At 43.4% G+C, this 13,210-nt stretch overlaps 1 protein-coding gene across 4 annotated transcripts in view; it reads left to right on the plus strand.

Annotated features, from left to right (window-relative positions):
* Positions 1 to 12,566, plus strand: part of TASP1 (taspase 1) — a 310,143-nt gene extending 297,577 nt beyond the window's left edge. For all 4 annotated transcript variants that reach the window (XM_060611829.3, XM_060611838.3, XM_060611848.3 and 1 more), the window contains one exon: positions 12,334 to 12,566. In XM_060611829.3, coding sequence (XP_060467812.3) covers positions 12,334 to 12,543 — 210 coding nt within the window. In that variant the 3' untranslated portion in view covers positions 12,544 to 12,566. The remainder of the gene's footprint in view (positions 1 to 12,333) is intronic.
* Positions 12,567 to 13,210: the final 644 nt, after the last annotated feature.

The raw sequence follows: 13,210 nt of genomic DNA on the forward strand, positions 1-13,210 counted from the left end.
AAGAAAATCCTACTGGATTGAGATTGGAATTTAGTCAAGTCTTTAGATCATTTGGGGGGAAAATTAACATCTTGACTATGTTGAGTCTTCCCATTCATGGATGTGGTATTTCTCTCTATTTATTTAGATATTCCATGATTTCTTTCACTAATGTTTTGTAATTTTCCTCATATATATTCTGTATTTTTAGATTCCTACAGAATTATGTCATTTCTGGGGCTATTGTAAATTATATTTTTAATTTTTTTTATTTCTAACTGTTGATTGCTAGCATAAAACAAGATGATTGATTGGTTATCTTTCTTTTTTGAAGTTTATTATGTTATCATTATTTTTAAAAGTAAACTCTACCTCCAACATGGGGCTCAAACTCACAACCCTGAGATCAAAAGTCACATACTCTACCCACTGAGCAAACGAGGTGCCCCTGCATGATTGATTGCTTTTAAATGTTGACCTTGTATCCTGTGACCTTGATAAGCTCATTTATTAGTTCTAGATTTTTTTTGTAGATTCCTTACAAATTTCTATATATACTATGATATTACATGTGAATGGGCAGGGCCTTCTTTCTAATATCAGGGTTTGGGTAACAATCTACTGAGGGATCAGATAGAAATTTCAAGTCATATAAAACAAAGCTGAGTTTTCTGGTCCCTTTCTTTTTCATTTCTATCTTTTTGACTGAAATTTGTCTTATATTATCTGCATGCTTTTCCTCCCATGCCCCTAATCATAAGAATAGATATTCTCTCAGTGATATGGCCTTGTGCTTTTGGTGACATGGTCTTTGTGAAACATTAACTATTCTAAAACCCAAACCAACTTTCCTAGATGTTCTCAAGAATAAGTTACCTGGGAGGTAAATGTTATATCTTTAGCACTAGTAATGATAATCTGAAGCTGGAGGCAGACATCCTTGTGATCCAGAGGCCTCCTCAGGAGCTCCTGATAATGGAATGGGAAAGCATCAGTCCCAGGAAGAGACAGCCTGCGGAGCCAAGGAGGAAGGGGCTGACATTTCTATCCCCTCAAAAGGCCCCTGGCACCAAACCACAGCTGGTGTCTTCCAGACATAGAAGTTCCATCATTTGTTTATGGGAAAATGGTCCTCCCACCACTGGCTGACCCCTCTTGACCCCAGGATTTTTCAAACAGCTTAGCCCACACAAATGACAGGCTGAAGTTAACTGTACCGTGCTAATTGAGGACTGTCAAAAATATCAACAGGCAGGAGGTGGCAGGACATGGGAGTTTTGCACGTCAGAGTTGCTGGCTCTTGTATGATGCACTTGATCTGTTGTGGGTCCAGAATTGTCCTAGGGAATAAGAAGGAAGGTGAGAGCTGCCTTAGCTCCCATGCTGTATGCCATTAATCTGGCACCAAAACAGGAAGCAACATCAATACTCAGGGCCAAAAATAAAGTTCAGGCGCCATGTCCAGAAGCCCTAAAGAGAAGACAAAGGGAGTCTTTTAATTAAGACTGACCAGATATAATAAACCTATGGAAACAGAACAACATGCTTTCTGGCATGCACTACACCACCCATACCACAGTATCAGTAGCTAAAAATTCACATCATTTGAATGAGAAGAGAAAAAAATAAGCCAACATGAAATTTATTAAGTCCCTAGGGATGGGTCAACTTACCACATTTCTTTCCTAGTAATGCACAGTTATGATTGGACTGTACTAAGCTCAATCTCTCTACCTCTCTATTATGTTCATCATAGAGGGGCTTCCAAAGAGGGCTGGGGCTGTTGGTGAGACCCATATTTTATACTTTTTTTCAATAAATACTCACCAACATTGGCCATACCTGAACTTTTGACAAGGTACAGGGACTTTATCTTTTTTTTTCCAATTCGTTTCCAATTTTATTGGATATAATTCACATGTAAAATTGTTTAACGTATACAACATGATGATTTGCTATAAGTATATATTATAAAATGATTACCATGAGATATTTAAGTGTTCTTGATGATGTTGAGGCAGATTCAATCCATCCATCCATCCATCCATCTTTCAATCCATCCATCTACCCATCCACTCATCCATCCATCTACCTACAATTACCCAGCACCTACCATGTGCCTGCCACCTACTGATAGAAGTGCTCAGAATATAAAGTTGTACAACACATAGATAGCCCTGCCCAAGAAATTCATAGTCTTAGCTACCCTTTCGAAAAATATTTATCCATTTTTGAGAGAGAGAGAGAGAGAGAGAGAGAGAGAGCCAGGGAGGGGGTAGAGAGAGATAGAGACACAGAATCTGAAGCGGGCTCCAGGCTCTGAGTTGTCAGCAGAGTCCAATCCAGGGTTTGAACCCACGAACTGTGAGATCATGACCTGAGCTGACGTTGGATGCTCAACTGACTGAACCACCCAGCCACCCCCCTTTTTTTAAGAAGCCATGTTATTTTCTTTCTTCTTTCCCTTATTCATTTGACAAATCCTGATTATAATATAGCCACTTTGTCTTAAATTTTAAAGTAACTTTTATTTTTTTCTTTATTACTAAGAAAATAGAAGACAAACTGCTGTCAGTATGTCTATAAATATTCTTAAGACCAAAGTTTCTCAACATCAGCACTACCAACATTTTGGGTCCAATGAATCTTTATTGCAGAGGGATGCCTTGTATACTGTAGGGTATGTAGCAGCATCTCTGGCCTGCTACCCACTCCCCCTTACATGTCAGCAGCAACTCCCTGCCTGCTTTCATCTTTGTTGGAACAACCAAAAATGACTCCTGAGCATTGCTGAATGTCTCCTAGGGCCTAACCACCTTAGGCCATTCTGGGTTCAGAGTGGGGTTTATTGACTGAATCCTATCATTCATCCCACTTCCCCTCCAGGAGTCTGGATGACACTTATCAGTTATCAGCTATGCATTATTCAGTTTGTGGCAAATGGACCACAAGTGAGCCTGACTGGTTTCATCCATCCAAAGTAAGCTGAGAAGCTGGAAGCAGAAAGAGGCCTCATTGTGCCTGTCTAAGGCAAGAATAGAGCCTATGGCCCTGCCAGAGCAGGTCTGAGAGGGCAGGAAAGGGGGAGGTTCTGTTTTAGGGTTTTGAGACAGAATGGCCCTAACTGACTTGTGTGCTGCCGACATGGCCAGTTAAGATAAGCTGCTGTATCCAGGTTGGAGGGTTGTCCCCACAGCTGGAAACCTCCTCTGAGAAAGCCACAGAGTTAGAAGGAGTTCCTGTTTTATGGGTCAAGGCAGGAATGTGAAGGACAGGCAAAGAAGAGTTCATGGAGAATTTTTTTCTATGAATGTACAGAAACATACATATTTTAAGTAAAAACCATATCCTACTGTGTTTTGTGGCCTTTTTAATATCGCACTGTATGTATGGTTTTATAAACCTTTCTTAGTTCCCATATCAACCCACATTAAATGACTTAAGACATCATTTGAAAGGGCTGCACATTACTTGCCTGTATGTAATGTATTCAGTCAATTCGCTTATGACTGTTTTCAAATTTCTTCTGGTAGGAACACAAGCATCTAGGAGATGAAGACTGAAATTTGCCACTGATTGTTGCCTACGGGCAAATTATTAGATGTGGCGTATTGGTTTAATGGTGTGTACTGCAATGCCCTCCTGAAAGGGAGCCCCGAATTATTTGTAGAGGAGCTAAAATAACCTCGCATAAATGAAGAAAGGGTAACGTAACAGATGCACTGCATACTTTTCAGGCTTCTCTGAAGCCCAGATAACTGCTAAAGTCTGGAGCCCCAGTTTCAAAGACTTGAGCCCTTTTGTGGATTTTGCTTTCTCCTAGCAGCCAACAGCTCCCACGGTCCTGGTAAGACTCTCCTCTCCTGTCCCTGGGCCACTTAACTTTTGGCACATTTTAGTGCTTTGCCACTGGCACCGAGGTGTGGTCAGAACCACTGTTTTCTTCTGGATTTGGCATCCCTGATGAAGTTAGGTGCATTTTCATAGACTGTGAGCCCCTCTGGAGAAGGCTATGTGTATATACTTTCAATTTTGTGTATATTTTGTAAATAAATTGTAAATAATTGTAAATAATTTCAATTTTCTGTATGTTTTGTCATCTTAGAAAAATTCTTCTCACAACCTCTTCCTGGGTTAGAAAATTCTTAAAGATAGCAAAAGATATGGCCAAGAACCTACCCTTGATGTGCAAACTAACCAATCCAGAGACCCACTTAACTCTATTTGGCCAATGCAACCCAGGAGACAATATTCCTCTGCCTTAATCATCCTACGGCCACGGCCAGTGCCGGGAAACTAGTAACCACTCCTAAAGCCCGGAGCCTGCTGAAAGTTTTCAAACTCTCAATCCTAAACTGTTTACCCTGCTCTGCCTGGTCTTTCCCCAGGAAACCCCAATAAAGGCTGTGGCTACAGCACAACCTTCGTTCCCATTTTCTGCCTCCTGACCACCCTCATGTCTTTCCTACATAGCCCTGCAAGGTGTGCCATGTGCCTATTGTCTCTAGGATCTGTAAGTATAAGAAATTTTGTTGTTCCCTGAACCTCTCCTCTGTCTCCTCTTATGGCCACACCTGCTGACTGTCTCATAAAATCTAAACCACTGGGGTGCAAGACAAGTCTTCAGGCTTTATGAAGCTGATCCCCAAGGCTTCCGATCTCAAGTTGTGGGGATTAGTTGTCACTTGAATGCTTTTGCAACAAAGAATCTAGGCATTGATGTTTTTATTTTTCTGTTTTCAACCAGAGGACCCCATAAGGAAGGGCTGCTGGGATTCACCCTTCTGTTCTAGAAGTTCCTAGAAAAGTAGACTTTAACCAGGGTGGATTTTAAACACTACTGCCATTTACATACTGTCTAGAAATCAAAAGCTCACTTTGTTGCAGATTTCATATTTTTTTCTTCATCTCTCTCTTCCCCAACTTAAACATGACCCCAAAAAGTGCCGTCTAAGTTGTGAAGCAGGAGACAGACAGATCGCCAAGGTTAATATTTGTGTTTGGAAGCATGGCCCCGGTGGAACAGGCAGTAGCCCTTGAGCTGCCTCCAAAGTTTCTCTTAGCCAGTGTGTTGGTCAAACAGTCCTGCTCTTCATTCGCTTTTTACAGTTTGGGAGGGAGCTGAGTGTTTTCATGGGAAGAGACCGACTAGACTTTGAGGAGGCTGTGGCAGTGGTGGGGGCCAGTCCCCTGGGATCCTGCTCAACATCATCCCCAGCTGTCCCCTTCCAACCTCTGGCAGAGTTAGGAAAACCCACTGGATCTGGGGAAAGAGTGGAACTGATGGGGTTGGCTCAGCTAACAAATGCCCAGTGTTCTACCTACTCTGAATCTGGTGCCAAGGTCCATCCTCTAGAGACACTGACAGCTCTGTTCTGTAAGGCACCAGCCTTGCGTCACTCAACTGGGGATAGGTGCATACTAGACCTCCCTCATGCAAAATGTAGGCCCACTGGGAGCCATGCCAGAGCCCTGACATTGGATTCATGCAGGGGTGTTCAACTCAGGGAGGCAACTCATTTTTCTACTGGTGCTCTGTGGAGGTCAAGGACACCTTAGATTTTTGGGGGGAAGAACTGAGAGGTGCAGTGTCAGCCCTCTGAATTGCCTCTTAAGTGGAGCCTCAGGCCCCACCCTACTATTGATGGCTTCCAGTGCCCAAAGGCCTCATGGGTCAGAAAATGCAGCTGAAATGAACAAAAAGTTGGCCAACAAAATTCCCTACATTCTGCTTACTGCTTTAAAAAAACAAAAACAAAAACCTGTATGCACACATATAAAAACTAAACAGATATAAAAACAAAAATTTTAACTGTGGTCTCTTCATTTTCTCCAATGTGGTGTATTGTCTTTATAACAAAAAAAAAAAAAAAAAAAAAGGAAGAAGAAGAAGAAAAGAAATGTAGAAAGGAAACAACTCTAAAATTTTCACCAAGTTCTCAAAGGTAGAGTCAGGAGAGGTTAATGTTTCCAGGCATCCAGCCTGGCGAATGTGTGTAAACCTGCATGAGCCTGCAGAAGGTGGTAGTGGATTGAGAGTAGGTGGGAGCAGTTTGACTGGACACACTTACCTGTGTGGGGTCTGACCTCCCTACATGGAACTGAGTACAGTAGAATCCTGGAAGACTTAGGGCCTCCGCTATGCCTCAAGCCGAAGAAATCTTGGAAGCCCCTGGGGCTATTTCCTGGGCCTGCCGTGACCCATTAATCATGTCAGCCCCTGAGTGAGACTGGAGGGGGGTGAACACAGGACCAGCATAGAGGGAGAGGGGCCAGCACAGTGGGCTAAGGGTGTTAGGCACATGGAAAAAGCAAAGCCCTAGGAAGATGGGAGAAACACAAAGGATGCTGAAGAACTTGGCCTTAAGGGACATCCTCTCTCACACTGAGTATCAACCTTATGGTCTAATCTTACCTTTACCTCCCAGGAGGGTGGATGTTACTAAGTGTAACCAGGAGATCATTGAGAGAATAAAACTTCATTCCAGAAAAACTTCCCTGGGCACAGAGATCCCTACTGGCAGATCTTCTCTTAAATTCTGAGAATATCTGATTCTAAATGAAGGATCTCTCCCCCATCTCTTATGACCCAGCTTCCCATCCCATTATGTAGACAACTACCGCTTCCCTTTGCCTCTGTTTATTTAAATTAATTGTACCCTTTTATCAGGATCTGAAAAGTCTGATTCCAAATGTTTGGTTGAAGGGAACTCTGGGTTTGGGAATCCAGTCTGGGCGTGTGTGTGTGTGTGTGTGTGTGTGTGTGTGTGTGAATATTTCAGATACTGCAAACTTGAGGCTATCCCAAGACTGGCCCCCAACAATGATTCTGATTCCAATTTCAATATGTGGGGGCTTTCCCCATACCATCAAGCAAGCAATTCTCTGACACAAGTTGAGTGTCTTACCATTCAACTCAATTCTGACACTGTCTACCCTGAGATGGCTTCAGATCCCACAGGTAAAGGACTGAATCCTCCAAGACTGTCACCTCCCCTAACTTCAGATACCCTTCAGAAATTTCGGTTGTTACCTGTATGTCTACCAACTGGCTCTAAATCAGAGGTTCACATGACCCCCTCCTTAGGTTCAATTAATTCGCTACAGCAATTCACAGAACTCAGGAAAACCTTTTACTCACCAGATTGCCATTTTATTATTATATAACTCAGGAACAGTTAGATGGGAGAGATGCATAGGGCAGGGTATGGGGAAAGGGCACTGAGCCTTCATGCCCTCTCTGAGTGTGCCTTTCTCCCCAAGTCTCCATGTAGTCACCAACCCAGAAGATCTCTGAATCACATTTTTCTGACTTTTTAATGGAGGCTTCATGACATAGTCATGATGGATTAAATCATGAGTCTTTGGTGATTGATTGAACCTCCAGCCTATCTCCCCTCCCCTATGGGTCATGGGGATGGGACTGAATGTTCCAGCCCTCCAATTACCTGGTTGATTCTCCTGGCAACCAGCCCCCATCCTTAGGTAGGGTCGAAAAGTCACCTCATTAACTTAACAAAAGGCAACTTTGCTGTACTCATTACTTAAAAAATTCTAAGGGTTTTAGAAGCTCTTTGTCAGAAACAAAGTCCAAATATATATTTATTATAAACCACACCCCCAGAGCCTGGAGATCAAGACCAAGAATACTACCTGGCCTTCATAGGTCATGCTTCTCCCCCTCAGGATGAGATTCCTGCTAGTGTCCCACAACCAAAAAGTCCATTGAATTACAGAAAAGAGAATATTAAACAAGGAAAGATGGAATCAGTCTGGGGTTGGGGAAGTTGAGAAAGAGGAGGAGAGCATCTACAAGCAGAAGGGCTAAAAGTGAGAACATTCCTGATTGGGGCAACCACTTGAAAGCATGCAGAAGCTGGTGGACAAGAGGGACTGATGGCAAGGCTGGCCTGGCTCTAGTGGCAGCTCTGTTTCCATTAGACTCGGGAATCCTCCCAGGTTCTGGATTCTGCAGGAATAGGCTCTGTTGGTTGGGGTCCTTGATGCCTTTCTTCCTATAGGTTGGCTGCATCCACTGACTGTGGGAGCTGAGCAGGCGCTCTGCAAACAAGAGTCACAGCTGAAAGAAAAGGCTGTCAAGTAGGAGCTAGAAGCACAATTCACTGAGGCCTGAGGGGAGCTAGAAGCGTGACTGGGGGAGCCCTGTATCTCAGGACAGGGTCTGGCCATCTTTGGATGAGAAGAACTTCCTGACTAATGAAGCAGGGCAGGAAGCGCAGTTGCTTGGCCCAGTTCTACTGTCCCCTGGCCAATAGGGAGAAACATTAAAAGAAAGTAGATAGATTTCTTTTGTTTGTTTCCTGGTCCAAGCATGGTCTGGGGAGTCTCCTTGGCTTTTGGATTCAGAAACTTTCATGTGGGTGCGCACAGAATTTCGCATTGTCTCTAGAGCCAGAAAGCAAGTACCTGAGGAATGAAGGCCAACAGGGCTGTTTTTCCAAGAGCCCAACTGTGCCTCCCTCAGGCACTGCCGAGCCTCTGCTCTCCCAGGAGACTGGTGGATGAGCGTGGCCACTGCTTGTTTTGGTGGAGGTTCTGGCTTTCCCACATGGGCCTCCAGGCATATCTGATGCTGGCCTCTTGCTGGACCTCATTTAAGACCTCCGTGTGGGCGGCAAGGATTGGAAGTGGAATTTCTCACTTTCCCCCCTCACATGGGAATGCCACCAAACAGACCCCTGCCAGAGGTGAGGGAGGCCAGGGAAGGGGCATTCATCCTCACTGGCCAGGACTCTTCCCTGACCCTTCAGCCTCTCAGCATGTTGCAATATTTCCTCAGAAAAAGGCTCCATCCTCGGAGGCTGTGCCAGCAAAGCTCATGAAAGCAATTTTTCACTCTTCTTGAGACATTCCTTCCTGTATCTCTGCCAGCCACGTTCACTAGCTTCTCCTTGTCCAATACCCCAGATGGCCAGAAGTGACCCAACCTGGGCGGGCACCCACCCTCCAACATACACCATCAGGGGGCACCCTGTTGGGAGTATTTGACCCCCCTCCTTTGCCCCCATCTTGTCCCCCTGTGTGATTTCACCAAACGGGACATTCCAAGGCCCTCTGCAACCCTTCATGTCACTTGTGCAATATCCAAACTTGAAAGCGGAGAAACCATGAGCCAGATAGTGTCAACCAAGGGCTAGGAGTTCCAGAAATTCATCAGGCTGGGAGTGTCCCTGATTTGCTGGTGAAGTGAACTTGCCCTGTCACCCCTGGCAGGGCTGGCTGACAACTGGTCATGCTCTTGACTTGCACAATCTTGGTTATCAGGCAGACATGAGCACTGCAGGAGGAAGACTGTCTTCTTATTTTGGAAGGGAGGACTCCAGTGCCTGGAGGGCCTGTCACGGACTCTGCTGCCTCTGTCCCAGCTTCCAGGTCCTCTGACCACAAAGCAATACTCTGTCACAGCTCATCTTAATACACATGGCAGACAGAACTGAGCCTTCTCTTTTCTGAAAGAAACATCCTGGAAATAGCATAAAGTCAAAACAAATAGAAAAACAAACAACCCATCCAGACCTGCAATCGGTGCCCCACGGGAAAAACAAGCTCTGTCTGGGTTTTTGGGCAGCGAAAATTTGGGATGGCTGGCCCACATGTGTGGCTCCAGAATACTGTTTGAGTATTGTAATTGATTGCTAAAACAGCCCCAAGTTCTTCCTAAATTTGCCTGTTACTTTGAAGCCCCTCCTCAAGAGGTGAAGTCTATTTCCTCACCTGTTGAACCTGGGCTGGCCTGTGGCTTGCTTTGACTAACAGGATGTGGTGGAAGTGAGCATGTGCCAGTTCTGAGTCAGGGTCTCAAGAGGTGTTGCATACTTTCTCCCAGTCTCCTGTGACCACCGTGCAAACAAGCCCAAGCTGCTGGAGGATGACAGACATATGGCTAGTCACCCCATTGCCTGACCGACAGCCATTCAACCACCAGACATTTGATTGTGGCCATTGTAGAGCAGCCAGTCATCAGCTGACCCTCTCCCCACCCTGCCATTTGATCATGGACACATGAGAGAGTTTGCCAAACCAGCCCAGATGAGAAGAACCACCCAGTGCATCCATAGAATTTTAATTTGTTTTGGGATGGTTTGTTATATAGCAAAAGCGAACTGATACACCAGCTCAGTCCATCATTAGGAGAAGGGTGGGGAGAAGGTGAGAGAGAGAGAGACTTTATAGGAGGAAAGTTGTCATGCCTGTTTGTTCGACCATCCCACATACACACCATCTCCTTTGCTTTATCACCAACCCTAATGTTACAGGATAGAAAAGTTGCTTAGACTCATATACAAAATGGCAGAATGGAGAGTCAGTCTCAGGACTTCTGACCTGTCTAGTGTTCTCTAGGGTCTTATTTCTCCCCACAAAAATTCGCACTGGGTGTTCATGATATTTGCAAATGCCAAACAGGTGACATAATTGGAATTCTTGCCTGGCTTTAGAATCAGAAAGACCAGGGTTCAAATGCTGGTTCCACCCTTCCGATGAGCTATGATCTTAGGCATGTGGCTTAAGAGTTTTGCAAAAGGAAAGATGAAAGTGTTTTGTTTCTAGAGAATTAGAAAAGTTAACATGCTTATTCTCTGGTTCTATGGTGACATTTTTGAAAATGTCTTAGCTTGGAATGCTATAACAAATTAACATAAACTGGTTGTTTTAAATAACATTTTTTCCTCATAGTTCTGCAGGTTAAAAGTCCAATATCAGGGTATCAGCATGGTTCGGTTCATGGTGAGAGCCATCTTCCTCAGTTGCCAAGGAATATCTTCTCATTGTATATACTCACATGGTAGAAATGAAAGCTAGCTAGCTCTCTAGCTTCTTCTTATAAGGACACTAATTCCATTCATGTGATCTCTTGTGACCTAATTACCTCCCAAAGACCCCACTTCTAAATACCATCACATTGGGGTCAGTGTTTCAACATATGAATTTTGGGGTAACACAAATATTCAGGCTATTGCAGGAAGCAAGTCCTTCTCCAGCACAATTATGAGCCCTGGGGCACCAGACTCTGTCTGGGTGAGAAGCTTAGGAAGTGAACCTTGCTTTGAATGTATTTGGCATCTCAACTGGCATTTAGAGTTGACCTCAGGCAAGTTTCTGTTTACTCAGCCCTTAAGCTGTAGGTTAGAGTATTTGCTAGAACTCACTGGGAAAAGCCTGAACATGTAATACGACTAAAAGAGGAGAGTATTTGCAACCATGATACTTGAATTTAAGCCCCAACTACTCCCTGAGCAACTCTAATCTCTTCGGCACTTTAGTTTTTTTTTTCTTTTTTTCCCCCTTAGTTTTATTGAGATATAATTGACATATAAGATTACATCAGTTGAAGGTATACTGTAATGGTCTGATGCATATAAATTTAATATATTTACATAATGATTGCCACAATGAAGTTCAGTTAACACCCATCACCTCATATAGTTACAATTTTTCTTCCTGTGATGAGAACTTTTAAGATCACCTCTCTTAGAAACTTTCAAATATGCAATATGGCACTGTTAGCTGTAATCACAATCTCCTTACTTTCAAATTGGAGATGAAAGTATGAGATAACAAAAGGTAAGTGCCATAAGAGTATCAGTTATTATTATTATTGTCACAAGAGTAAAGTTATCACCGAAGATGATTAATTGGAGAATTTGAAAAGTTTTGGGTTAAACAAAAAAAAATGTGTATCTTACCTCCTTCAAAGGTGAGAACCTTTAGAACAGTGTCCACAGGTATGATAGAATTCTTGTCTAGGTAATTGGGAGTATCAGTTAGGAATACTGCATGTGATAGAAAATGCAGTTAGCAGTGGCTTAAATAAATAAATAGGCATTTTCTCACTTGATAAGAAGTCTGGTGGTGGAGGTTTTCTGGCATTGGTTCAGTTGCTCAATGATGCCCTGTGCCCACTCTGTCACCCTTAACATATTGGCTTTTATCCTCATGCTTACTGTATCATGGTCTCAAGATAGCTGTGCAGCTCCAGTCAAGGGGAAAAAGTGGAGGAATCACAGTGTTCTCAGAAACTCCCTTAGGAATTTTTTTTCTATTTGGCTCTTATTGGCTAGAAATGTGTCATATGACCACTTAAGTCGCAGGAGGCGCTTTGTGACTCTATACCAGAGATAACCAAATGAGAATACTTGGGAATGTGTGGTCCTCACTAACCAATAGTTATGCTACTGGGGAAATGTGAATATTTTCTCTTTTCTTTCTAATTTTTGCTTGCTTGGACTTCCCGATATTTTGGTAACAGATACATTTTGTGTTTTCATAATAAGAAAGACATTGATTAAGGACTACTATTCTAATTTTTTTTAATGTTTATTTTATTTTTGACAGAGAGAGACAGAGCATGAGTGGGGGATGGGCAGAGAGAGAAAGAGACACAGAATCCGAAGCAGGCACCAGACTCTGAGCTGTCAGGACAGAGCCCCACTTGGGGCTCGAACTCACAGACCGCGAGATCATGACCTGAGCCGAAGTTGGACGCTCAACCGACTGAACCACCCAGGCGCCCCAAGGGCTATTATTTTAAAACTGATCAAATAAAATACTGCAGCCTACTGTTTTCATATTGCACATAAGAATGACCTGATTACACATATGTTGTTGCCTGGTTGTGGTGTCTCCTTCTCTGGTCTCCCAAACTAAGCAGAAGATTAATTAATGCTCAACATGTGTAAAAGGTTGACAAACTGCCACTTGTGACTTTGGGGAAACAAAGTTATTTTGGGGAGTTATTCTATATCAAACCCTCTGCAGATTACTTTCTAGACTGTTGTTCTCCACTAAAAGATCACATATAAGGAAAGAACAAACTCTTGAGATACATAGAAACTAGTTCAAATGGGTAATTGCCAAACGTCAAACTTTGGTAGGGATGTGGTATGCAGGCAAAGTTTATAATCAGAATTCTGGTCTCTGAGTCTAGGAGAAAAGTCACCAACTGTTATTGACAAAATGGCTGGTAAGCAAATAAAAGAGGTGATAAATGATGCCACCAGGAGATGCTGCCATCTCACCAGTGAGACCAGTTTCGGGGAGAGGGAGGAATGTGGCTTGATTTACAGTGGATGATAATCATGTGTCTAGTCACTGGAGATCAGAAGAAAGCTTGCCTGTAAGACACTGCTAATGAAACTGGAGCAAAGGGTAGGCTCTTCTCTTGGGTGGTTTCAAAGGGAAGTTTTGCTCTGCATCAGGCCAGTGGGATGTG

Source organism: Panthera onca, chromosome A3, assembly GCF_046562875.1.
Source record: "Panthera onca isolate mPanOnc1 chromosome A3, mPanOnc1 haplotype 2, whole genome shotgun sequence".
Taxonomy (NCBI): Eukaryota; Metazoa; Chordata; class Mammalia; order Carnivora; family Felidae; genus Panthera; species Panthera onca.